Source organism: Sus scrofa, chromosome 12 (assembly GCF_054392235.1).
Source record: "Sus scrofa isolate SSC_HxYL_T2T_F1_AM1 chromosome 12, Sscrofa_HxYL_maternal_Yorkshire_Landrace_v2.0, whole genome shotgun sequence".
In the NCBI taxonomy this organism is placed as follows: Eukaryota; Metazoa; Chordata; class Mammalia; order Artiodactyla; family Suidae; genus Sus; species Sus scrofa.
This window is the reverse complement of record NC_139394.1, coordinates 15592685-15620559: the sequence shown is the minus strand read 5'-3', so window position 1 is coordinate 15620559 and position 27875 is coordinate 15592685. Positions and strand designations below refer to the sequence as shown.

General features: G+C 41.4%; 1 protein-coding gene across 30 annotated transcripts in view; it reads left to right on the top strand.

The window, feature by feature from the left end:
* The window catches only part of TANC2 (tetratricopeptide repeat, ankyrin repeat and coiled-coil containing 2), a 365101-nt gene that overhangs the window by 254374 nt on the left and 82852 nt on the right, over nt 1–27875 (top strand). For all 30 annotated transcript variants that reach the window (XM_021068131.2, XM_084984071.1, XM_021068130.2 and 27 more), the window contains 3 exons: nt 9229–9510; nt 14174–14307; nt 26160–26391. In XM_021068131.2, the coding sequence (XP_020923790.2) occupies nt 9229–9510; nt 14174–14307; nt 26160–26391 (648 nt within the window). The remainder of the gene's footprint in view (nt 1–9228; nt 9511–14173; nt 14308–26159; nt 26392–27875) is intronic.

The window sequence follows — 27875 nt, the reverse complement described above, 5'->3', positions numbered from 1 at the left end:
AAATTCATATCAAATTTTTAAAAAGAAAATTGTAGGAGTTCCCATTGTGGCACAGAGGAAACGAATCCAACTGGAAACCATGAGGATGCGAGTTCAATCCCTGGCCTTGCTCAGTGGGTCAAGGATCCGGCATTGCCGTGAGCTGTGGTGTAGGTCACAGACACGGCTCGGATCTGGCATGGCTGTGGCTGTGTCGTAGGCCACCAGCTATAGCTCTGATTAGACCCCTAGCCTGAGAACTTCCATGTGCCTTGGGTACAGCTCTCAAAAAAAAAAAAAAAAAAATTGTAGATGAAATGAACAGAGGATCAACCCATCTTTCATTAGAAAATGACTGGCTTGGGGCGTTCCCATTGTGGCTCAGTGGAAACAAATCTGACCAGCATCCATGAGGACGCAGGCTTGATCCCTGGCCTCACTCAGTGGGTTAAGGATCCAGCATTGCCATGAACTATGGTGTAGGTCACAGACTTGGCTCACATCCCACATTGCTGTGGCTGTAGTGTAGGCCGGCAGCTATGTAGCTCCGATTAGGCCCCTCGCCTGGGAACCCCCATAGGCCATGAGTATGGCCCGAAAAAGACAGAAAGAAAAGAAAATGAGTGTCTTGGTAGTTAGAATTGGGTTTTCTGTAAACTAAAATACATATTTTACCTATAATAAGAGAGAAATATGGTTATTATTTGCACAAAATAAATCTTACAAGTAGCATTAGCAAGATGTTAATTACTAAATGGATGTGTGTGGCTTCAGCCTTCTCAGTAACTTTTCTAGAAGAAACACATCTGCTGTCCTCTCTGGACACTTAACTCTAAGGCATGTTTTCTCCCGTCCGCCAACTTCCTGTAGGAACATGATTCTTTGATTGTTGGTGTCTTGGTTAACATCCAAGCCTTGCCTGTGATATGTACAGAGCTTGGAAAATAACAATTTTCCTCCCCAAACACCTTATTATTTAATGATCCTCTTGTTTATGACAGTAGCCTTTAAACAGGAACGTACCCCCGAAAGGTGGCAAACAAATGCTTCATTTCTTTTTACGATCATAGTGCAGTTCACGTGCTTTTCAAAGATCTGCGTTTGCATCCAATTGTTCTAGCCTTCCTGTCCTACCAAAACCAAGTCTATAAACATTTCCCTGCAGTTGAGAATGGAAAATCCATATGCAGTGTTTTCATTCACAAATTCATTTATTAAACATTATTGAATGTGCATAACTCATGACAAAAATTGTACTAGTTAATAAGGGCTTACTAGGTTAGGTGACTGTGGTAGGGTAAGTTAATATAAGGGTAGAAGTGTAGGGTTTGACATGGTGATGTCTGATGCATGTATTTGAGGACTGTATATTAGGAGGGGTATGTGGCTTACAAGGTGATTCACTAAAAACTTAAGTCCGTGGTAAAAAGCAAAGGATGCTGAGAATCTAAACTCTATGACTATCCTTCACTGAGGATTAACTAGGTTCTGAACTAAGAAGTTAATGTACATTTTCTTATTTAACCTTATGAAGTAGATGTTCTTATTATTGTCACTTTACAGATGACAAAACCGAGGCTTCGAGTGATCCAGCAGCTCCTCCAAAAGTGTTATTTCTGTATGTAGCAGTGTAATGGGAAGAGGAAACAGGAATTATATCTGAGAGATATTACTCAAAAATAGTTGATAGAACCTGTGACAAATTAGAGGTTAAGGTTAAGGAAGAAGAAATTCCTGGTGGTCTCCAGTTTCTCTCTTGGGGGACCAGGCAAATGATGATACTTCATTAACTGCGATAACACGTAGAAAATAAAGAATGGGTTAAGGTGGGTGAGAAAATAACTTGAGTTCTAAACATTTTAAGTTTGATATACCTATTGGAAATCCGTGTGGGTAACTCATGTAAGTTGCTGGAAATACTGGTCAGGAGTTGAGAACTGGGATCTGGAATAGAAGCATAAACTATCACCACTTAGATAGTTGTGAAAGCTGTTCGTCTATGCCTTTGAGATTACCCAGGGAGATCATGAAGAAGACAAAACAATAAAATATAAACCTAAGATTGGCAATATTTTAGGGATGGGCAGAAGGGGAGGAATCATTAAAGATATATCAGGAGGAGAGGACTGAAAAAGAACTAGAAGAAAGTGTTATTATGTTAAGCCCAAGACGGGAATGTATTTCAAAAAGCCGGGATTAGTTAAAACTGTTAAATCCTAAGGAATTGTTAAGCAATTCATTGGACTTGAAAATCAGAAAGTTTCAACAGAGTGTATGGGAGGAAGCCAGGCTAGAATGAATTACTGCTGTGAAAGTGAAGAGAGCAAACATGGCTCTTTCAGAATGTTTGGGGGATAGCAGGGATGTAAGAAATTCAAAACGACGAGGGCTCAAAAAGAGTCACCATATTCTCAATATCCTTTTCATTATGTTTCATTTTAAATAATAGGTGTGAGAGGGAGGGGATTATGGCTACACTGGATTCTTTTTTTTGGCTTGATAATGTAGATAGTGGTAGCAGCTACCACCGTTAACAAGCAGATACTGTCCTAGGCACACTGCAAACATTAACTCATCTTAATCCTCACGTCATGGTTATCCCTGAGTTAAAGATGAGGAAAACTGAGATATCAAAAACATTGGAGTTCTTGGCTCAGCAGTAACCCGACTAGTATCCATGACAATGTGGGTTTGATCCCTGGCCTCACTCAGTGGGTTCAGGATCTGGCATTGCCTTGAGCTGTGCCTTGAGCTCAGATCCAGCGTTACTGTGGCTGTGCCATAGGCAGCTGCAGCTCTGATTTGACCTCTAGCTTGGGAACTTCCATATGCCATGGGTACAGCCCTGAAAATACAAAAAAAGAAAAAAGAAGGAACATAAGTACCTCTCCTAAGGTCACACAGCTAGTGAGTAGCAGAGACAGTAAACAAACTGAGGCGTCCTGGCTCTGTGTCCGCAATCGCAATCGTACCCACTCAACTCTATGTTTCCCTGCTGACCCAAAAAGCATTTTTGCTTTATTTAATCTTTTTTTTTTTCAAATAGACATTATCTGAAATGAACATTTCTCAGGCTATTATCTTTAGATTGCTTTTCAGGACCTGCTTCAAATTACTTTAATATTCTTCAAAAACTCATTTCCTGGGGTTGGAATACTACTATATTCCTAGGAATGCCTACTAGTCCTATTCCTGAGTGCCATAAATAAGCAACAGACCCTAAAGAGAGTTGACTCTTGTAAATAGGCGAGCAAGCCTTCTAGAAGCTCAGTAAATGAATGAGCCCTCCCTTGGTTCAATAAATATACTCACAAAAAAATAAGTATGTTTTTTGACTTCTGTGTGGTGCTAATGTGATACCAGGTTTTATCTGAAGTGTTATGTTTTTCCTCTGCTCTGTGCAGAAAATCGCATGAATAAGCCTGAAATTATCTCTTGTTCTGAGGAACAGAGGTGCTTCCAGGCTAGACTTTCCAGCCATCATGGAAGAATGTGAGGAAATACGGCTCTGCTCCTGTTTGCACCAGACCTTGGCTGTATTACACACACCCTTTCTTCTGGCAGTCCTGTGACTGACTTCTTCTAACATGATTCATGGTGGTTTTCCATGAGTAAATATGCTTTAGTCTAAATCCAGTTAAAGCTCTCTTGCCCCCACTTCCCCTTCCCCTCTTCCCTTTGCTGCAGCTGTTTCTGTTTGCATTTGAACAAGCTGGTCTGTTAGCCTTAATGCACTTTTATTTGTTTTTTAAATGTTTGTTCTTTGACTTGGTTAAAGAAAGGTCAGTTTTCTCCGTAAGCCTAGATAGATAATTATTCGTATTGATGGTCTCACAGAGACTGTTTCCTAGAGAGAATTCATTTGTCTGACGCAGGCCTAATTTGCATTGAAGAGATGCACACACTGATCTGAATCTGGCGTGGTTATTAAATCTGTTTTTAAAACTGCCTTCCGAAGCTTGTCTTACTTGTATACCCTGTTAGAACACCTTTCCTTTCTGTGTTTTTTTTTTTTTTCCTTCAACATTTTATTAGGAAAATTTTCTGATATAGAAAAAAAAAGGCAAGAATTTTACAGTAAACACTTGCACACTTGCCTTATTATAGCATTGATGTTTTATTATCTTATTTTTCCCACATATCTATCCACCCACCCATCTCTGGGACCACTCATTTTTTACAAATTTCAAAGTAACTTCCAGATGTCAGTATATCTTGGAATTTTTTGAGAAGGATGGGATAATCTTTCTGCTCTCTTGCCACCCTGGGACTTCCACTTCTTGGGTGCAGGGGTAAGAAAACCACATCTGTTACTGAATGTATGGATTAGCTTATCTTTTCCTCTTCCCTCAGCTATAGTTGCAGGGATCATTTCTCACTGGATTATTTCAGTAGTTTCTGCCTTAGAAAACCTCTTGAAAGCCAGCTGATATCCCAGAGAAACATTTATTTAGGAATATGAACTCCACATCATGTATTCATAATCTCCATGTCCCATGGTTCAGGCCATTCGTATGCCCTAAATTTATAGTTGGTACATACGAATTATGGCTTTCTTGTATCATATTGATCTGACAAAAGCCTTAGATTCTGAGGTACAGAAATTGTTTCTAGGCCTGTTCTTGGTGTCTGCAGTTGTTTTACCATATGGTACTGGGCTAATTTTGTCTTTTCTTCCCTTGAGGCTTTTGTGAATTGATTACATTTTTAGAAAAATTTTAAAATAACTTTTTAAAATGTCAAAGCTTTCTCGGTAGAATAAAATATGATGAGAGATTACGTCAACATGAGAACAAGTTACCTTAATAGAATTTTTCTCAAAAACTTCAGCACATAGTTGAATCTGTACTTATTCCCCATATTATAAATTGGCAGTAGTCATAGTCATGAAAGTCCTTTTGGCACAGGATGGTAAGTAATCTCAGACCTGAAAAGATAAGTCGGTTAGTTTAGAAAGCAACTGAGTGTCTCAGAAGCTCTTCTCTTTCTGGAAAGGTCTTTTCTGGCCAAGCATGCAGATCCTATAGTGAAGCACAGGGGAGGTGAAGGAGAAAGAAGCTAGCCTCTCCAGTCAGCTAAGTCTACTCAATTCTGGTCATCAGTGGTTTAATCAGTGGTCAGACTGCAGATTTAATAGTGACATCGTAGAGAGCAGCTACATAATAAATAACAGAAAAAAAAACATGGATTTTGGATTCAGATTTTGAGTCTAGTTCTGAAACCAGGTGTGGGATCTTAGCTCTCTTAAGGGCTGATTAGACTCATCTCAAGCCAACTGATCTTGTGTTTTCCCCTTCCTCACTGGGAGTCCTGTGACTGCTCAGCCAGAGCTCAGTGTGTCTGTCTGAATGTCTCCCCACCAAGAGCACTCAGAAACCCAGGAAACCCCCTGAGTCACGGTTAGCAGCCCCCTCCTATCAAGCGACATCATGGAAAATGGTGGAGTAAGGAGCTCCAAGAATCAATCCCTCCCCTGAAGCAACCACCAAGCTAGCATGTCTGACAGCATCAACTTTTTCAGAACTCTGGAATTGCAAAGCAAAGCAAGAAAAGCAGGTTATAAAACAGTATCTATAGTATGATCCCATTTTTTGTTTTAAAAATAAGTGTATATGGTACATACAGAACTCAGGGGAAAAAGTGAATTGAGTTTCTCTCTGGGCAGTGGGAGTAGAATTATCATTTTGTTTATTTGCTCTTCCTAAACTTTCTATAGTGAATATGTATTACTGCATAAAAAAATAGCAAAAGTGAAATAGAAGAGTTTGGCAGTTTCTCAAAAAGTTAAAACATAGAGTTTCCATATGACCCAGCAGTACCACTCCTGCAAGTATACTCAAGAGACTGAAAACATATGTACACAAAAACTTGTACATGATTGTTCATAGCAGCATGACTCATAACAGCCAGAAAGTGGAAACAAGCCAGCTGTCTGTCATAAATGGATAAACAAAATGTGATCTACCCACATAATGGAATATGATTTCAGCAATTCAGAGGTTGCAGTACTGAAACATGCTACTACATGAATGAACCTCAAAACATGTTAGGTGAAAGAAGGCAGATACAGAGGGCCACCTGTTATATGGTAACATGTATGTGAAATGTCTCAAAAAGCAGTTCTGTAAAGACAGAAAGTCTCTGATTGCCTGGAGGCTGGGGGAAATGGCGACTAGAGAGTGATGGCTAAGGGGTGTGTGGTTTTCTTTAGGCAAAGATGAAATTATCCAGGAACTAAGCAGTACTGGTTGTGCAACTTGGTGAATATACTAGAAACCACTGAATTATATACTTAAAAAGGATGACTTTGATGGCCTGTGAATCATAGCTCAATAAAATAATGTTTAAGAAAAGTAAAATATATCAGCTGTGCAACACTAGAATTAAGAATATTGTTAGCAAGTTAAAGTTACTTTTTTTTTTTTTTTTGTCTTTTTGCTATTTCTTGGGCCGCTTCCACGGCATATGGAGATTCCCAGGCTAGGGGTCGAATCGGAGCTGTGGCCACCGGCCTACGCCAGAGCCACAGCAACGCGGGATCCGAGCCGCGTCTGTGACCTACACCACAGCTCATGGCAACGCCGGATCCTTGACCCACTGAGCAAGGCCAGGGATTGAACCCGCAACCTCATGGTTCCTAGTCAGATACGTTAACCACTGCGCCACCATGGGAACTCCTAAAGTTACATATTTTAAAAGACTGTTTTGATGAAGAGATAAGTAGGAGTTCCTTGGTGGCCCAGCAGTTAAGGATCTGGCATTGTCACTGCTGTGGCTTGGGTTCGATCCCTGGCCCGGGAGCTTTGGCATGCCACTGGTGCAGCCAAAAGAAAAAAAAAAAAAAAAGAGAGAAGTAACCATGTAGCTGTATGTCCACAGCCCTTTTTTTGTTTTTTTGTTTTTTAAGTCAAAATTTGGGACATTTTTAAATTGATATATGGAAGTATTTGTCTCTTATTAGAGTTTGGCTTTATATTTGAATTAGTTATATGACTTTTGGAGTTGTCCTTTTTAAAAATGTTCAATTATCATTCTGATAGTTTTTAGGAGTTTTACATGAGAGTGTTTACATGTATATGTGTTTGTATGTTTTCTCAAGTAAGGTGCCATTTCTATTTCCCATCTTATGATGTGGTTAAGTTTGTTCTAGATGAAATAAGCAGTATAAATAGAGCTGATTTCTCCCTTTATGATTTCCCTTTCTCCTATCTTCATCCCTATCCCACCCCTGGCCTTTATTCTCCAAAATATAAAATGAAGTTAGAGTATAGTACTTTTTTTTGTTTTTGTTTTTGTTTTGCTTTTTAGGTCCACACTTGCAGCATATGGAAGTTCCCAGGCTAGGGGTCAAATTGGAGCTGAAGCCACCGGCCTACGCCAGAGCCACAGCAATGCAGGATCTGAGCCGTGTCTTCGACCTACACCACAGCTCACAGCAACACCGGATCCTTAACCCACTGAGCGAGGCCAGGGTTCAAACCTACATCCTCATGGATCCTAGTCAGGTTTGTTACCACTGAGCCAGGACAGGAACTCCCTATAATACCTAACTTGTTGCTTTTTAGGGCCACACCTGTGGCATATGGAGGTTCCCAGGCTAGGCGTCACATTGGAGGTACGGCTGCCGGCCTACACTACAGCCACACCAACTCCACATCTGAGCCACATCTGCAACTTGCACACAGCTCACTGCAATGCCGGATCCTTAACCCATGAATGAGGCCAGGGATCGAACCAGCAACTTCATGGTTCCTAGTTGGATTAGTTTCCGCTGAGCCACAACAGGAACTCCTAATACTTTACTTTTAATGAATACTTTCAGTAAGTATTTATTGATCACATACTATGTGTCAAAACACTGTGCTAAGCTTAAAGATACAGGCATGAAATACTTGGTTCCAGGCAGGTAAAATGATACATCTAAAACTACTCCTGAAACAGTTAGAAGGCATTTAACTCAGATAAGGGAGGTCAGGCAGGACTTCTTTTTACCATCAATATAAATAGAAGCTTGATCTTTGAAACCAGGTCACATCTGTTATGCATTTTTAGAGATTCTTTCAAAGTAAAGCTCATACTTAGCCCTTAGCACATCTCACAACTACATAAGCACAAAAAAATTTTTTTGAGAAAAGCAATAGAGATTTGTTCCCAAGACATGTATATAAACCAGAAATCTTTCTTTCTTTTTTTTTTTTTTTTTTTTTTTTTTTTGCTTTTTAGGGCCGCATCCACAGCATGTGGAAGTTCCCAGGCTGGGGGTCAAATCAGAGCTACAGCCGCCAGCCTATACCACAGCCACAGCAATGCCAGAGCTGAGCCGCATCTGTGACCTACACCAAAGCTCTTAGCAACACAAGATCCTTAACTCACTGAGCAAGGCCAGGGATCACACCTGCATCCTCATGGTTCCTAGTCAGGTTCCTTAACCACTGAGCCATGAAGGGAACTCAAAGTCTTTTGTTTTTAACTGGCATGAATACAAACAATACAGGTGCAAAGACATTAGGTAAAAGCTTGGTTCTGCTTCCTTGACAGCTTGGGATATTTAAAAGCTGTTAAACCATCATAGCTTTTAGAAGTTTGCTTCCCCTAATATACTTACTATATTAAAAAAAAAATTCATGAACCTAGAGGAATTACTCTTTTTATTGTTATTTTTAAAGAAACAGACAAGTTCTCTTTATACTGCTTTCTGCAGGACCGAGGTATAGTGGTGCAGCCGTATTGGTCGTTAAGTACTGAAATATGTCCTTATAGGCTGGTAAGGGGCTGATGCGCTAACCCTTCTGGATGCCACCACATCGCATCCTCTCCCCCAGAAACTCCAACCTACATCCCCCTATAATCCACATCTTAGATTATCAGCAGGCACAGAAAGAAGCCGTAAGGACCCTGCATTTTTTTTTTTTACTGGTTTTACATCCATCCTGATTACTGGTGTCTGGGTCATCCCCACTGTTCAATAATTTTGAATATCACCCCGACTTTTCTGCCTATAACATAAAGTATTACTATTTTAACCATGTTCCTGTTCTTGTCAGCTACAGTATTAAATAGCTCCAGCTCACCTGCTGTTGCTTCTCTGTGTAGAACCAAAACTCAGAATTTTATTGTTTTCTGAATAACCCAGAATGCCATCATGCTGGAACTCCCAATGGTCTCCTAAACCATACTGCTTTTTTTCTTTAATTCCGTCAGTGTTGACGCTTTGGCCTAAGTTCTCCGTTCTCTTCTTGTTCCTTCCAGTCCGCTTTGCACCTTATAGGCCTCCGGATATCTCCCTGAAGCCTCTGCTCTTTGAAGTGCCCAGCATTACTACAGAGTCGGTGTTTGTTGGCCGTGATTGGGTCTTCCACGAAATAGATGCTCAACTTCAAAGTTCAAACGCCAACGTGAACCAAGGAGTCGTGATTGTGGGAAACATTGGGTTCGGCAAAACCGCCATCATCTCCAGACTGGTGGCCCTCAGCTGCCATGGAACACGGATGAGACAGATTGCCTCAGACAGTCCACACGCCTCCCCCAAACGTGCGTATGCCTCCTCAAAGAACTTGTGCTTTTTTGCTCTGAAAGTTGTTTCTGCTGTATGTATATATTAAGTCTCATATCCTTTCGTTTTTCTTATCTGCAGCATCTGACCTGCATGGAAGGACCATTAATTCAGAGCTGGGGGAAAGAATGTAATACTCTGTTTACATTTAACCCTCGTATCTCACAGTCACCTGCGTGTGACTGAAAAAACCTTTCTCTCAGAATAAATTTATGGCTCTTCCCTACTGGCCGTCTGGCTAGTCCGTCCTTTGGATAATGACTATACAGCAATTGCCTGTAAGAGTGGTTTACATCCATCACTGTCAGCTCTGCTCAGCCTGTGCCGTCTTCCTGTTCACGCTGGCACAGTCTGTTTGCAGCCTTCATTTCCTTGTGATTGATGTCAGTATTGCTTGGGCTAGAACTTCACTGTGTCCTTGAAGGGTTTCTCCTGCTTTCTTGTGAAAAGATGCTGAGATCTTCATGCATCTTTCATCACAGGCAGGGTGCAGCTTAATGATCACCATCAGGAGCTTGTTTATTTATTTTTAAAATACTCATGGTCCTTAGCACCAGGCACTCCCTAAGAGCTTAACAAACATTAATTCATCCAGTCTTCTTCTCCACTCAGTGAGGTAGGTCCTGTTATCTTCATTTCAGAGGTAAGTGGTTTGAGACTCGGAGAGGTTAAGGAAGCCTCCCAGGTTTCATAGCCGATCAGTGGTGAATTTGAGCCTAAGCAGCCTGGTTTCTGAGGCAGGTCTCATTCACTTTGCTGGGCTCCCTCTTCTTATTGATGAAACTCACTTGAGTAAAGGAGATAAAGGGAGACGTATAGGTGTTCTTCCTGTACATAGTCTATGTCTAGAGCCAGTCTACCTGGCCTCTGCTGGTTATACGGGAACAAAAAGAAACCATTGCTCTGCTAGTCCAGATGATACTCTAGCTCACCACGGATTTCCAGACAGCACCCACTAGAAATGGTTTCTTTGAGGTCACAATAGTTACAGAGTCTAGCGCAGTGCTGTAGGAACTCAGCAGGAACTCATCCAACACCTTCCAAACGTCCTGGCTTCTCGTTGAAGTTAATTAGCAGTTTCTTGTCATCAAGTAGGCAGATGGCCTCAGGTAAACTTAGAGATATCTGACGCATAGAAGAGCTCGTGTCTAGAAAGAAAACTGGTTGAATCAGGAGTCCCTGTATGGTGGTAGGAATTGGTATGGAAGAATTCATGGCTTATGAGCAATGTCATGTTTAGTTTCCACATGAAGTTGTCCTTACACAGACTGGCATGGTGTCATGGGAGCAAAGAGCCCACAGTTTGAGCCCTGGCGCTCAAATTGATGAAACTTTGTAGCCTTGAGAATTTTACTTTAATTCTTTAGACCTCAGTTTTGTCATCTGTAAAATGAGTAAGTGGGATTAGGTGATCTTTAAGATTTGTTTCCATGCTAAACTGCTCCGATTCTCAGATGTTTTTATGGTTGAAAATAACTTTCCACACCTAGTTCAGTGTTCTCCTTAGAGTGCTTAACTGTCACACCAGACTACTTCTTATCTGAGGAATCCAAGGTTAGCTGTTGGAGTGTGTCAGAAAGAAAACCAGATAGGTAATAGTCTCTCTGTATGTCACTGTTGCAGATAACAGAATGGTAGGATCATGACTCAAGGGCAAGAAGAGCTGCTTTCTCTGAAAGCAAAGCTACCTGGGAGTAGCCCCCCCTCTAAGCCTGGGAGAGCAGGAGTTAATAGAAAACAGCCCATGTGCTCCCCAAAGCAAAAGTTCTTTAAAGGTAGCTTATTAAGCTATTCTCTAACATCCATTGCCTTTTACCTCCAGAGAAACCCGAAAAACACTGGGACACTTCCATTCACATGGTCTATGTCCACATGTCGAGACTTGGATTTGGCCTGAGAGTTAACTTTCAAAACTTGAAAAGGTGTTCAGAAGATAGAGTATGTGGTTAGCATATATCAGAATTACACGGAACCAGCATTGCCTTGTTTTACTCTTTGAAGTAATAATTTTTATTGTCATCTTTGATGTCCAAAGAACATTCTATCACTGCCATCTTAACTGAATCACTACTCCTTAAGAAGGGTCAAGAGGAAATTCCCCCTATGGCTCGGTGGGTTACAAACCCAACTAGTAACCATGAGGATGTGGGTTCAATTCCTGGCCTTGCTCAGTGGATTAAGGATCTGGGATTGCCGTGAGCAGTGGTGTAGGTCATAGATGTGGCTCGGATCCCGCATTGGTGTGGCTGTGGTGTAGGCCAGCAGCTGCAGCTCTGGTTTGACCCCTAGCCTGGGAACTTCCATATAACTCAGGTGCAGCCCTAAGAAGCCAAGGGAAAAAAAAAAAAAAAAAAGCAGGGTCAAGAGAAGGTGGTTGATAAAGAACAAGATGGTTTGGGGCATCCATCTCTCACTATTTAAGCTCCACCGGAAATGTTACTGGCAGTAGCAGAATTTTTTTCATTACTAAATAAGAATGAGGTCTATAGAGAGAGAGATGGCCTAGTTTTTACAGTTTAATTTACATTAAGCTTTGGTAGGTTTATTTGGAATCCCACTGGCCTTCTGAACCCTCCGTCAGTGGTACCAATGATGCAGTTGTAGTAATAATGAAAATAAAGTGGAAAATTATTGGAGCTTCCAACTTCCACTTCTGCATCCTGTGTCACTCTTTCTTCTGTCCCTGCCTCCTCCGCACTGAGCAGCATTGCTGTGAAAGATGTGAGCAGTTTCGTCTGCAGCACTGCATTGCCTGGCTCTGTCCTTCCCCCACAGACACCCAGCCCCCAGCCACCCCCTCCTTGTCATTTCCCTGGGAAGGTACAGAAAAGCTGTCAAGGCAGGCAGTAGCCTGTCATCCTGCCTTCCGCCTACACCCCTTCCCTAACGTGACTCCCCCATGGGCCTCCACCACCACCATTATCACCCACCCCGCAACACACACACACTAAGAACAAAAACATTTCGTGAAAATGGACCTGTTGTGTAATTCAGGCATTATTACATTAACTACAAGTATACTTCGTACAGTATTAGGGAAGTTCTGTCTAATACCAGACTATATTTTCCTATCACTAAACATCTCAGTGTTATTATTAGGATTTGACATTTACCAGCCAGCTGCCAGGCTCCCAAATAGCTGTTTAGTGAGTAACCCCTGCCCTCCTGACTCTGCTCATTCCAGAAACCTGTTTTTCGAGTTTGCTGTGCATACTGCAAGCTCCCCCCATTATCTTTTATTTCTGCTGTTCTCTGAATACCAACCAGAAAGTAAGGACACCTAGACCAAAGGGAGAGCATCTCCAAAAGGGAATAGCCAGGAGTTCCCATCATGGCTCAGTGGAAATGAATCTGGCTAGTATTCATAAGGATGCCGGTTCAATCCCTGGCCTCGTTCAGTGGATTAAGGATCTAGCATTGCCATGAGCTGTGGTGCAGGTCGAAGATGTGGCTCGGATCTGGCATTGCTGTGGCTGTGACATAGGCCGGTTCGACCCCTAGCCTGGGCTTCCATGTGCCACAGGTGCGGCCCTAAAAAGACAAAAACAAAACAAAACAAAAAGGGACGAGCTGGAAGGTAGAAGGTACTCAGACAATATTTATCCACAAAATAAAATACCAGATGGAGGAGAATGGGCTGGGGAGAGGGAGTAAGCCGCAGGCAGGATAAGGTGACAGTCACTTAACTGCACACATTTCTTCTGTCTTTTTTCACAACCATTCCCCACACCCACCCTCCTACAATTTATTCATAACTCTGTCCAGTGTCCAGGAAATTTATTATGCCAGTTGGGTGGAAGAAGTCTCAATTCAGTCCTACCAGTAGGGAGTTAAATGAGAGCAGTTTCCCCTCTTCCTCCTCCTCTTCCATAGCCATTGACCATCAAATAACAGTCTACTTATTTCATGCCTGTTTTTAAAATATCTGTATTCATAGTCGTGGTCTATAATTTCTAGCAGTAGTTATTATCTGAATAACATAAACAAGTAGAATTTTTAAAAACACCTTTATTAAGCTGCAATTCACATACCGTGTAATTCACCCATTTAAATCATTCAATTCAGTGCTTTTTAGTATATTCACTGAGGGGTGCAGCAGTCACTATAATCTTAGAACATTTTCATTCCCCCTAGAAGAAATCCCATGCCCACTGGCAATTAATCTCCATTTCCCCCCTAGGTCCCTAACTCCACCCCTCGGTAACCACTAATTTGCTTTTTGTTCCTATGGGTTTCCCTCTTCGGGGCATTTCACCTAAATAGACTCATATCCTGTATGGTCTTTTGTAAGACCGTTTCTCTGAGTGAGTGTAATATTTCAAGAGTTGTCCGTGTTGTAGCATATATCAGTATCTCATATCTTTTTAATGTCGGGTCATGTTCCATCGTGTGGCTATACCGTATTTTATCCATGCATCAGTGGATGGACATTTGAGTTGTTTCCACTTTGGGGCAATTATGACCCTGGATTCTTTGAACATTTGTGTACAAGTTTTTACATGGGCATATGTTTTTAATTCTCTTGGGTACATACCTAGGAGTAGAATTGCTGGATCAAAGAAGAAATGAAATTTAACCCATCTTACTTTAGTTCGGAGTTTTATGATTATCTGATGCAAACATCTCATCTTTTTAATCCAGATGTGGATGCCAACAGAGAGCTGCCACTCACACAGCCACCGTCAGCCCACTCCTCCATCACCAGTGGAAGCTGCCCAGGAACTCCAGAAATGCGCCGGCGACAGGAGGAGGCCATGCGGAGACTCGCCTCGCAGGTACACTAGGATCGCGCGCTTGCAGGCATGCTGGTTCCTTTTTATCATCAAGGGGGCACAGGTAGGGAGACCCCTGGCCACATGAACAAAAGAACATACAGGTACACCGTGAGAACGTGGAGAAAGGGTTTCTTTCCTTGCTGTTCCTAGAAAAATACTTTACTGTTACGGAATCAGGGCCTTTGAAATAACCAGAGTCCCATGATAGATAAGGAAGTTAAAATGCAAACTCTGTGATTTACCCAAGATCATAGTAGGTAAGTAATCAGTGGTTTTTTTATTTTCATTCCTCACTTGAAACTCTTCCTGTTACACTACACTATCCATGAATGTTCATGGAGCTGGGTTTTACAGTTCTGTTTTCATCAAAGGAGCTTCTACACATGGTTTAGGAAATCACATGATGTTCAGACTTAACAATAAAAACCAGACATTCTCTTCCCCTCGTCAACCTACCCTCTCCCCAAGGCAGTCACCTTCTACATTGAGAGATGTTTCTCTGTTCTTTACCTCCTTGTTTCTAAATAATATTCATGTACTGCTCTAAATTTTAATCTGTTTCATATATGTTTGTTATTTATTACGGTGGATGAGAATTTTAACTCTTTCACCTTCCTTCCTCCCACTACCATCACAGTACAGTTACATCATAATTTTTGTATGAATCTGTGGTATAGTATTTGCAGTATTTGTATTGCACAAATATGGTTCACTGTGGAACCAAGGATAACATTTTCTTTTTGAGCAATTTTGCTTTTCCTGAGTAATGAAGCGCCTCATTTTAAAATTTGCTTTTATTCCTTCAAAACTCTAATGCTTTGTACAGTGCCTCTCAGTACAGTTTTCCTCATCAGTTACATCCTCCTGGGCCAGGAGACATTTATCCTAGAGCTTCATTGAGCTTTACCTGGACCTAGAATGCTCTCAAGGCTTAACACCTCGTTGTTAATCCTGGAAATTCCTGTTACTTTTTGATCCCATGTCATCTTCTTTCTTGATTCCTTATTTTGATGGAGCACATTTTCTAGTGGCTTGCATCGGAGGTAAGTTTTTTGAGACTTAATGTTCCTAAAAGCATCTTTATTCCATTCTTACACATTACTGTTTGTTTGACATAATATAGTTCAAAGTTAAAAGTTATTTTCCCTCAGAATTTTGAAGACATCCATCTTGAACTTCCAATGTTGCTGTTAAATAATACAGTACTATTCTTATTCCTAACTCTTATATATATATATGTGTGTGTGTGTATATATATATATGTGTGTGTGTGTGTGTATATATATATATGTGTGTATATATATATATGTGTGTGTGTGTGTGTATATATATATATATATATATATATATATATATATACACACTTTTTTTCTCTCTTCAGAAGTTTTTGGAATCTTCTTTTTATCACCATTGTTCTTGTGTAAATTTTTTTTCTTATTCTGTTGAGTTACATTGATATCTGTTGAGCTGGAGTTTGCTGGGTTTTTTTTTTTTTTTTTTTTTTTCGGTCTTTTTGCCTTTTCTAGGGCTGCACTCGTGGCATATGGAGGTTCCCAGGCTAGGGGTCTAATTGGAGCTGTAGCCACCAGCCTACACCAGAGCAACACGGGATCCAAGCCATGTCTGTGACCTACAACACAGCTCATGGCAACGCTGAACCCTTAACCCACTGAGTGAGGCCAGGAACCTCATGGTTCCTCATCAGATTTGTTAACCACTGAGCCACGACGGGAACTCCTGGAGGTATTTTTTGATGCAGGGAAATGCTTTTGTATTATTTATTGACAGTTTCCTCCCCACCACTTCCCCTCGTCTCTCCTTCCACAGCTCCTGTTAATCCAAAATTAGATTTCCTGTACCGTTACTCTACTTTCCTTAACTTTTCTGTTTCCAATACTTTTCGTTTTTCTGTTTTGTTTTGTGATCCACTTTCAAGAGATTTCTTTCAACATTGCCTTTCAATCCTTTCACACACAAAAAATTTATTTGGCTCTTACAGTTTTAATTTCCAATGGGTCTTCCCCACCTCCCCTAGTTTTTCCCTTCTTTTTTATAGCCTCCTGTTCTTGTTTTATGGATGTAGTGTGTTCTGTTGTCTCTTCCTTAACAGTTAGGCCCTGAAAAACTGATAGAAGCTTCTGTGTATACAGAGCTTAACTACAGAGCATTAAGATGACCTACCGACCTCTATTGGAAATACCCACAAATCCATGTTCATAAGTTTTTTTCTTGTGCTGTTCATCTTCTCTGGCAAAGAATCCACCAGTCTCCTTCCTGGAGGGTGTATATCCTGTTGCCTGCTTTCTGGAGCAGGTAGGAGAGGATGCCGGAGTTCCATCCTTCAGTACTTAACGCCCCTTATTTCCATCCTGCACCTGATCCTCATCTACTGCGTCTGCTGTCCCTAAGCCTAGATTCTCTGTGGTTTCTCTAGTAAATATGATTCTCTTTCCTGTGGGTTTTGGGGAAGGTAGTTCAGCTGGCTGGGCAGGGTGGGGATGGATATCTGGGAATCTCACTGCTCCTTATGGTAATTTCAAGTCGTTTCTGTTTCCAGCTTCCCTCCTCGCCCCCATGGCCCCCATCTTCCCCAGGACCTGGTGCTTCTAACTCCTGTGCTTTTCTGAATTCTTAGAGGCATTTGTTTCACCTTCCTCTGTCTGTTAAGTCATTTAATCCTACACCCACTTTCCCTCTTTGTGTATCATAATCTGAGATTAGAGCCAGATTATCCTAATGGATGGAGTCTGCATTTCTGTTCCTCATGCTCCTTATTTTTCAGGATTTTAAGGAGAAGAACAGAGAGCAAAATGCCTGTCTCTAGTATTCGAAGACATCGCTTGTCATGGTTAATTAGAATGAGAAACAGGGCATCATCTGCCATGTCATAAGGTTCTAATTGTGTCATAGGAATCCTGTCCAGCTCTGGGCCAGAAACAGCTTGTTTCCCCAACTACATCTTTAATTGTCCTCACTTCCTGGTGCACACCCATGGTAAATGGGCTTCTGCAGACAGTCTGAGATTTCCCTCATCGTCATTGCTAACTCGGTGCCACCCTAAAAGACATCTTTGTTTTTTTCCTAAATATTCCGTGTAAACCGAGTCCAGCCTCTTCTTCAGAACAAACAGAATGGATACCGTCTTAGAAACACACAAATGCTGAAGAGCTCCCATCATCACAGCCATTTATTTATTCATTTAGAATATATGTTTGGAACACCTGTAATGCAGTGAGCAAAACAGGCGCAATCTCTGCTGTTATGTAGCCCACATTTTTGTGGTGGGAGAAGGCCAGTAGACAGATACTATGTCAGACAGTAAGGAGTGCTGAAAAGAGCTCAGAGAATTAAGTCTCCCCATGTTGTTCCACCTTAGTCTCTCTCTCTCAAGAGAAGAAGTCCCGAGATGTTTTTGTTCAATATTAGGCAATTTTTATATATTTTTAGTAGGAAGTTAGTAACTATGCTTACTTGAAAAGTGGTCACATTTTAAATTCCATGATTGTGGGCCTTCCTTAAGCAAAATATAAACAAATCTCTTTTGTACCTAGAAATTGGATTTTTTTTTTTTCTTTTTATGGCTGCATCTGTGGCATATGGAAGTTCCCCGGCTAGGGGTTAAATCAGAGCTGCAGCTTCTGACCTGTGCCACAGTCACAACAACACCAGATCTGAGCCACATCTGTGACCTGTGCCTCAGCTTGCAGCATCCTTAACCCACTGAGCAAGGCCAGGAATGGAACCTGCATCCTCATGGACACTATGTCGGTTCTTAACCCACTGAGCCTTAACAGGAACTCTGGATATCTTTTAATTTATATTAAACATTATGTAATAAATGGCCCCTTAGATTAAAATTGATGTTTAGTTGAATATTTGGGAAATGATTAAAAAATTATAAGAAATTAGTGATTATTTACACTTAAGGATCATATTTAAAATTCCATGTTTATTTCTTCCTAAAGCAAACTATAAATACATCTTTTGTACCTAGAGATGGGCCGTTTTTAAGTTTACACTGAACATTGTAAAACAAATGATGCCCTATATTAAAATTGAATATTATCCCAGTAATTGCACCATATGTTACAGTTCACATATGCAAGTTTGTGCTATAGAATCATAGAGCATAAGCCAGGAGTCTTGCTTCCATCTGTAACAAACTGGTAGGCAGAAATTATCTTTCAAATTGGTATTTTGATGAAGTAAGCTCATATATGAGAATGAAAAGTATCCTTGAAAAACCTCTTGGTTTGATAGACAAAGTTCTTATGTTGGTGCTTGTATGTCATTAATTATCATTGGTATTTCATAGTGTTCTTGCTGCTTCTCGTGCTGCTACATAATTGAGAACATTGAAGAGTTCTTGTCACAACTTTAGAGCAATTTTTTTTTAATTATATGGCTGCACTCACAACATATGAAAGTCCCCAGGCCAGAGACTGAATCCAAGCCACAGCTTCAACTTACACCACAGCTGCAACAACACCAGATCCTTCCAACCCATTGCACCAGGCCTGGGTTTGAGCCTGCACCTCCACAGTGACCTGAGCTGCTACAGTCAGATGCTTAGTCCACCACACCTCAGCAGGAACTCCTAGAGCAATTTAATTTATTGAAGAAACACTCTTCACTTGAAGTTGTTGCTAGGTCTATCTCCCTTAAAATATATTTCCAATTAATATTACTTAATTCTTCTAAAGTCAAATCACAGTAGAGGGTCTCAGAGATTTCATTCAGAGCTTTTCCTGGTTGTGTGATTTCAGCTGTAACAACCGTAGCATTTCCAGGCTTTCAGCCTGATACCACCAAGTGCTCATACAGACAGAATTCTCCAGACAGGGAGAAAGTAGCTTCCATTTACTCAGTGCTTATATGTGTTGAGCTTATTACTATTTATACTACATTTGTTATTTCATTTCTTCATTCTTATCTTCAGCCTGTGACATGGTCATTGTCATCCCATTTTACAGATGAGGAAACTGTGCTTCAGTGATGGTTAATTTTTCCCAAGTCATACTGTTAGTAAATGGCAGAGCTAGGACACAGATCAGCTCTTCACCCAATGAGCCTGGTCTCCTTATTCTTCCCATTCTACAGATAAGGAAACAGGGGCTCTGAGGTTTACATTAACTTGCTGAGATAACTAGTACATGACTGAAACCAAGATTTAAATTGAGGCAGGCAGTCTCCAGAGTCCCTGCTCTTAACCACTGTTTTAAAAAAAAACGAAAAACAAAAACAGTGTGACAGGAAGGATTTTTGTGTAGTGTTCTTTTGGAACTCTATCGATAATTGAATGTGGCCTCAAAAGCACGAAAATTACAATGAAGAAGCGTCTTTCAATCATTTTCCTGACCAAAAAATTCTTCCTCAGAAAATTTTATGCAACTAGAAGCTCTTTTCACACGAGATAAGTTGTCACTTAGTCCTTATGCTAAGACGTGAATACATCTGAAATACACTAATTAGAGAAACCAGCTCATTTTAAGAAGTGTCACAGAGACACAGAAAGCAAAGGTTTTTTCCCTGTGGAAATCTGTGTAATTAAAAAAACTGAAATGTCACCCCCACTAAGAGACCAGTTCTGTATTAAATCAGGGAGGTGTCAGATGATCATGGTTCCTGAGGTTGTTGCTGCTACTGGTAAAGCTATCAGCCAAAGTGATCATTTCAGTAATTCAGGAATGTGTGTTGGGCCTGATAAAAGACTAGAGCCACACACACACACACACACACACACACACACACACACACTGGGAGAGAGAAAAACAAAAAATGACAATAAAAGATAAGATTTAGTTTGTGTTCCAATTGGCTATTTTTGAAAAGATTTACATTTTAGTGAGTTCCTCCGTGGCTCAGTGGGTTCAGGATCTGGCATCGTCACTGCTGCAACTTGGGTCACTACTATGGCGAGGGTTCGATCCCTGGCCAGGGAACTTCCATATGCCCCAGGCATGGCCAAAGAAAAAAAGAATAAAAACAAGATTTACATTTTGGGAGAAATGTGACGAAAACAAAACAACAAATAAGCTCTAGATGATATTTTGTAAAAGTTGTCTAGGGTTTTTTTTTTCCTCTAAAAATTAATCCTGAAATTTTATAATGAGACCTAGATTTCATCTACATTCAAGGTACTGAATGTGGCAAATAACTTTGTCGATTTTGTGTTCTTTACCTGTCTCTTCCACTGGAATGGGTTAGTGTTTAAATTACTCTAAATAAATAAATAATTGCCCACCATTCTGTCACCAGCTCCTAGCCCAAAGCTTAGTACATAAATATGTGTTAAATGAGTGGATAAATTGTATCTCTTCTCTGTACTGAAGCCGGAGTAATCCTTCTACTTAAACCTGTCAGTGGTTCCTCATTGCCCTTGAATGGAATCCAAACTCTCTTCTTAAAACATCACATGTGTTATAACAAAGAGCCCTTACTTTTTATATCTAGGCCAGGGTTTTTTAGCCTCAGCACTGTTGATATTTTGAGCCAGATAATTCTTTGCAGGGTGTCCTGTTTATTGTTTTACGTGTAGACGTATCCTTGGCCTCTACCCACTTCCCAGCAGCAAGCATTCCCCGCACCCAGGTGTGATGACCGAAACTGTTCTCCACATGTTGCAAGTGTCCCCTGGGCAGCAGAGCCACCCCAGTTGAAAACCCCTGCTCTGTCTTATCTCCCACAGCTCCCCATCACTCACACTCTAGCCACACTGAACTGATTTCAGGGCCTTGAGAGTGTAAGCTGTGTCTTGCTTGAGGGCCTATGCACATACTGCTTTCCTCTGCCTCAGACACGACTGCCTCTATTCACTCCTAATCCTTCAGATCTCAGCTTAAATTTTACTTCTAAGGGAATTCCCATTGTGGCTCAGCAGTAGTAAATCCAACTAGTATCCATGAGGATGTGGGTTCGATTCCTGGCTTCACTTAGTGGGTTAAGGATCCAGCATTGCCATGAGCTGTGGTGTAGGTCCCAGATGTGGCTTGGATCCCACGTTACTGTGGCTGTGGTATAGGCCAGCAGCTGCAGCTCCATTTGGACCCCTAGCTTGGAACCTCCATATGCTGCAGGTGCAGCCCTAAAAAGCAAAAAAGATGAAGAAAAAGAAAAAATTGTAAGAAGCCTTCTCTGACTCCCCTAAGTTACTTATTTGGATGCCCCATCTGTGTGTTGCACTCTCTTATATTTCCTCTCTTGTAGTGCTTTTCCCCCAGTTTTACCGAAGTATAATTGACATATAGCATTGTGTTAAAGATGCACACATCATGATTGATAGGTGTAAATATTGTGAAATGATTACTGCAGTGTTTAGTTAATACCCATCACCTCACAGTGACAGAATTTTTTCTTGTGATGAGAACTTTGAAGATCTACCCTCTTTGCCACTTTGAGATGTGCAGTATAGCCTTGTTAACTGGAGACGTTGTGTTGTACAGCATCACGGTAGTAACGATAATGCTGCAGACAGCAGCCACTGTGGGTGCTAAAAGTAATGGGCAAAAATTTGCGAAGCAGAATTGGCATTGTCTCGAAGTATCTTCCCCGAGATAGTGATTAACTACAAAGAGGAAGACAGTAACTTTACAGTAGGGAAACCTGGCAGAAACTTTGACCTTAGGCCAGGGATCAGGGTGAACATCACCAGCCACGGGATACGTCAAGGTCATAAACCCCATGACATTGTCCGCTGAGAATGACGCGACTTGCTTTTGGGATATTCTTGCCAAAAAGTCTCAATTAGGATATGAGGAAAACATCAGACAAGTACCCACTGACGGATATTCAACAAAATAACGGATCGGTACTCTTCCAAAGTGTCAAGGTCATGAATGATAAAGACTCGGGAGCTCTTACAGACTCCAGGAGTCTAAGAAATAACGACTAAATATAACTCAGGGTCCTGGATAGACTGCTGGAACAGAAAAAGGTTGCTAGTGAAAAATAACAAAATTTGAATAATGCCTCTAGTTAATAGTGTTATGTCAGTGTTATTTCCTGGTTTTGATAATTATGCTGTGATTATGTAAGATGTTAGGAAAACTGGGTGAGTGATATATGGAAACTCACATCTTTTTAACATTAGTTCAAAATCAAAAATTTTAAAAATAAATAAAAACCCTACTGCCAAAAAAAAAAAAAAAAGAGCTCCAAGATGGAAAGTTACTGAAGCCAAACCTCAGAGTAGTACCGGAGCTACTCTTAACTTCCATCCCACAATGAGGATTAGAGGCAGAGTTGAGGGGCAAGAGAACAGGGGGGGAGAGTAGCCACTAGGTCCCTGGGAAAGCCAGACTACCTGAGGTGTTGCAAGGGATGTGTGGAGTGGAAATCAATCAGGTGATGAGGAGACGTGGAATAGAATGTGAGGGCAGGAGTTCCCAAAGTGGCTCCGTGGTTAATGAATCCAACTGGGAACCATGAGGTTATAGGTTCAATCCCTGGCCTCGCTCAGTGGGTTAAGGATCCGGCGTTGCCGTGAGCTGTGGTGTAGGCCGAAGACGTGGCTGGGGTCCACATTGCTATGGCTGTGGTGTAGGCCGGCAGCTACAGCTCCGATTGGACCGTAGCCTGGGAACCTCCCTATGCCGCAGGTGCAGCCCTAGAAAAGACAAATAGACAAAAAAGAAAAAAAGAATGCGAGGGCAGACCTGAAAGAAGATCAGGGGGAACATGAGAATTTGAGTGATGCAAATGCCAGTCGTTATGTAAATGAAATGTTTAGGTCCAAGTGAATTTCAAATACTCAAAGCTGCCGTTTCCCTATATGAGATTATTTGCCGTAGGAATGAGCTTTTGGAGAGCGAAGGCCTGACAGTTTTGCTGCCACTCAATCATTTGATTGGGCCTTTGGTGAAGATTGTTATGCTTAGTTTTATCATTTCTTGTGTATAGCATGAAATCAAAACCTTTTTATATGCAAGGCTATACTGACTTCCAATCTTTTCTTTTTTTTTTTTGGAAGAGGTGATCTATATAGTGTGCAAACCTGTTCCCCCCCCCTTTTTTTCCTTTCCTCACAGGGGTAATCTAAAAGTTACTCATTGTCTTCTTCAAAGAATTACTACAGTTCTGGTCATATCAGATGTATTTTGGATAGAATTGTTTTAATCGAAAGTTTAGGGATTTAACATACAGAAAACTTGAGATGGAGAAAAATTAATAACCTAAGAAAGGCATAGCTGAAAAGGAAATTTCCACAAGTCATTATAAGAGACAAGAATTCACCAGGGAGAAAGGTTTTTTACCTGCTGATTTATTGGGGGTGGACTAATACTGAATCATTTCCAAGAACTTGGAATAATAGTGACTGAGCATCGGTGGCCGTCATGACTTCCTCAGACCTGTAGGGATCTAATACCCATCACTAAACACAGGTACAGTGAGAGACTGAAGGAAAAATCTACACGCCCAGGCTTGTTTCCTGTTTTTACATGCAGGAAAAGTTGTAGATAATGTCAGCAGACAATTTGGGGAAGTAGCACGTGTTTTTGACAGATTGTATGTGCATTTACATACTATGTAACTACTTGGAAATGTGTAGTAAATGGCCTATTTTGAGCCCAAGTACAGATTTCACGAAGATGCTGAATGGTCTTTCTGCCTGAATTCTGCAGAGGAATCAAGATTTTTTTTTTTTTTTTTTTTTGTATTTGCAATGGCCTAAAAAATATTTAAAATTGAAAGTAAGGCAGGGCATTCTCTTGTGGCCCAGCAGGTTAAGCATCTGATGTTGTCACTGCAACAGCTTGAGTTGCTGCTGTGGCATGAGTTCCATCCCTGGCCCAGGAACTTTCACGTGGTGGGGAAGCTGGCAGTGGGTGGAGGGCAGGCGGGGAGGGAGAGAGAGAAAGGCAGCCGCAGAAGGGGCAGCTTTAGCAATGATATTTGTTTGATAAAACCTCATTTAGCCAAGAGCACAGATGATTTTTAATGAAATAAGTAAAAGGAACCCTCTTCCTAAATTTCAGAATCTTTTTATCTTCAAACTTGTATCCCATTACTTTGGGTAAAGGGTAAGTTATAGCTGATTTGCCCTGCACTGCTTTGCCTCGGCATGTGAAATCAATTGAGGTAAAATATGATGAAGGTTCATATTGATTCAGAGGTTTGCTGTTTGCTTTTTATAAAGTGGAGATTTGTGTCCGTGTGGACATAACCACTGACATTCACTGTTCATTGAGAGGACAGATCAATTGCTGCCAGGTTTTCTCTTTGGGCTCCTTACGTTCTGTTTAAGATAGGTAATAAAGCAGTGATCAATCTGTCTGCAGGAAAGAGTGGAGATGTCTAAATAACAACGCATTTCCAGTGCTGCATTGTGCGCAGACATCATTGCTTCACTCACAAGCCCTTCCTCTCTTCAGCTTTCCTAGTAATATTTCCTATATTGTTCAGTTTTGTAATGCTTAATGAGAAGGATTTCGGGTGTTTTTTTAAAAAGTGACATCTGCAGCATTTCAGGAACTAGGATGACCCTACCACAGAGGAGGAGTGTTTTCAAAGCAGAGCACTTTAGAGGATGTCTCTGTTCTCTGAGAGAGGATTAGAGAGCTGAGGTCCCAGTGGTGTATCTGTGAATGGTCCCAGGGCAAATTTCCCATGCCTGGAGGCACAAAGCCAGGAGCCGGAAAGGAGAGAGTGTATAGAACCTTGCTGAGGACGGATAATGGGGAGGAAGAGGAGAAGGAAGGCAACGATGATGGTGATGGGGGCATCTGCTAGCAGACTGTGCGCTTACTCTGTTCTGAGCACCATGTCCAGTGCCTTCCATACATTCAAGCTGAACCTCCCCTGCAGTTCCCTGTTAGCTACGCAATCCCAACACTTTTGTTGGTGGTACTGAGTCAACAGAGTGGTCTAGATTAAACTCGCCCTCTGCACTGGCCTTGAGGAAAAGGGAACATCCAGAAGGGATGGAGTGAGCCCTGTGCAAGTTCAAACAAAAAACCAGAGCTTAGACTTCCAGCCCAGACCCCAGATGATATAAAGACTCATACATTGTCTCCATTCTTTGACTTTAACACCTCCATCTACCAAACTCTCACTCCTTTCCTTCTTCCTGTTATCTAATTCTGACTCTATCTCTGGGTGCTCAGAAAGTATTTAGTGATAATTCTTAAATCTGATACAGGGAGGGGGGGGTCCCTTTATGGCCACACCTGCAGCATATGAAGATTCCTAGCCTAGGAGTGGAGTCAGAGATGCCTCTGCCACAGCAACACCAGATCCTAGCCACATCTGTGACTTAACGCCACAGCTTATTGGCAACGCTGGATCCTTAACCCACCGAGCAGATGCCAGGCATCCAACCCACATCCTCATGGGTATTAGTCAGGCTCTTAACCCACTGAGCCACAATGGGAACTCCTGAATTATTTTATTTTTTATAAGGCTGTTTATCACAATTATATTTTTTTAAATGATGGCTCATAAGCATATGTTTGTTGAGTCTAACCTATGTACTTCTGTGATTATTTTATTCCTAATGCTTTGTCGTAAGATCAGACTCTTTCCTGCACAACTCTATGCTGAATAAGTATTAGAGAGGTTAATGTAAATCTTTATTCTTAGGCCTGCTTCCTATTTCTTACACTCCAGAGGGAAGACTCAATTTGTACTTATAAATTTTAATTATGAATTATTATTATCATATGTATACAAGAGAAATACTGTGTCAAACTTCTGATCTTAGATAAACCAGACAGTTTTTAAGCTAGGAGCTTTTATTTTTACCTGAAAAAGTTGAGAGATGGGAGACAGACAACAGTGTTGATGACAGTACAATAACCATGACCGTTGCTCTTGTTCCTGATAAACCTGCCTGCATTCTTATCTTTCTTTTGTAGGTGGTGGCCTATCACTATTGCCAAGCGGATAATGCCTACACCTGCCTGGTGCCAGAATTCGTCCACAATGTTGCTGCACTGCTCTGCCGCTCACCTCAGCTGGCGGCGTATCGGGAGCAGCTCCTCCGGGAGCCCCACCTACAGAGCATGTTGAGCCTTCGGTCCTGTGTTCAAGACCCCATGGCCTCCTTCCGGAGGGGAGTCCTAGAGCCCCTGGAGAATCTTCACAAAGGTATAGATGAGGTGCAAAGAAGGTAGAAGGTAGTGGTTTGGGAGTCCAAGTTCACCTGGGGCACGCTGTAGGGATTTTTTTTTTTTTTTTTTTTTTTTTTTTTTGCTCTTCTTAGGGCTGCACATACAGCATGTGGAAGTTCCCAAGCTAGAGGTCCAGTCGGAGCTACAGCTGCCAGCCTACACCACAGCCACAGCAACACCGGATCCAAGCCATGTCTGTGACCTACACCACAGCTAACAGCCAACACCAGATCCTTAACCCACTGAGTGAGGTCAGGGATCAAACCCATGTCCTCATGGATACTAGTCGGATTTGTTACTGCTGAGCCACACTAGGAACCCCAGGAATTATTCTTTTTATCAGATTGCTAGCACCAAATTCTCCATAGGTGATGTCCTGTAGGATACAGTTAACAAATAAAAGGTGTTACTTGAAAAAATTAAAATTTCCCCAGGAATTGCTACTTCCTCCTTTCTTTGTAAAAATTCTCATTCGCCTTTCCAAATATAATGCATTTTTCTTAAACAAAAGATAGTAGAGCTTCCAGCCCTTTCTGTGGACTCTAACTCATTGTCATGAAGTTTCTATGGTTAGAAAGCGCCTCAGTCTTTACATTTGCTTTTTTTTCCCCCCACTTCCCAGTCAGGTAAAATGAAATGCCGTGCAGGGTTGCTTAACTCTGCGTTTATACTCAATATTACTTAACTGTCCACTGAAAGATACTAAGATATTTTTAAGAAGTGGGAGAAAATGAAATGGAATCCATCTCCCACTCATGCTCATGTCTTTCCTCCCTTTCAACTCTGCAACACTCGTGTCGACCGTGGCCTCAGTCAGCCTCCTTCACCCATCCCTCTGCCCCGTACCCCTCACCATGTTTTGTCAGTGCTGGAAGCTGAAGGAAAGGATCTGAGCATGAGATTCCTCAGCCATCCTATTGATTGCTGAGAGTCTTCTATACTCTTCTAGAGAGTTTCAGAGGTACTCATGAGAAAAAGTCATTATAATTTACACTCCCCTACCCCTGACTTCAGTTGTGTCCAATTCCATGCTGATTATTTGGCCATCAGATTTTTCTTCTCAACTCTTTTGATCTTTGTCTGTACCTCTAGTACCTGTTAGGTTTACCATACCCTAGACTTTTTTAAACACTGGAATTTCTCCACAAGTATTCTAAGCATATTTTCTGTCCATTCAGTCAGTCTTTAAGTCCTGTTAATTCCACCTTCTTAATGTTTCTTGCATCCCTTAATATCAGAATCATTCCTACCATTGTCACCCAAAAGGCTGCTCAGCTGCCTGTGACACCATATCTGTGTTGCTACCTTCCTGGTCTTCACTGGTTTTCTGGTCTGGTGCTTCTTTCACATCATAACACACTTGGAAAATTATTAAAATTTGTATAGCACACTGGAATTAAAAAACCTTGACTCCTCATGGCTGAACATGACTGGCCCTGTGGCCACAGCTATACCAAGCCC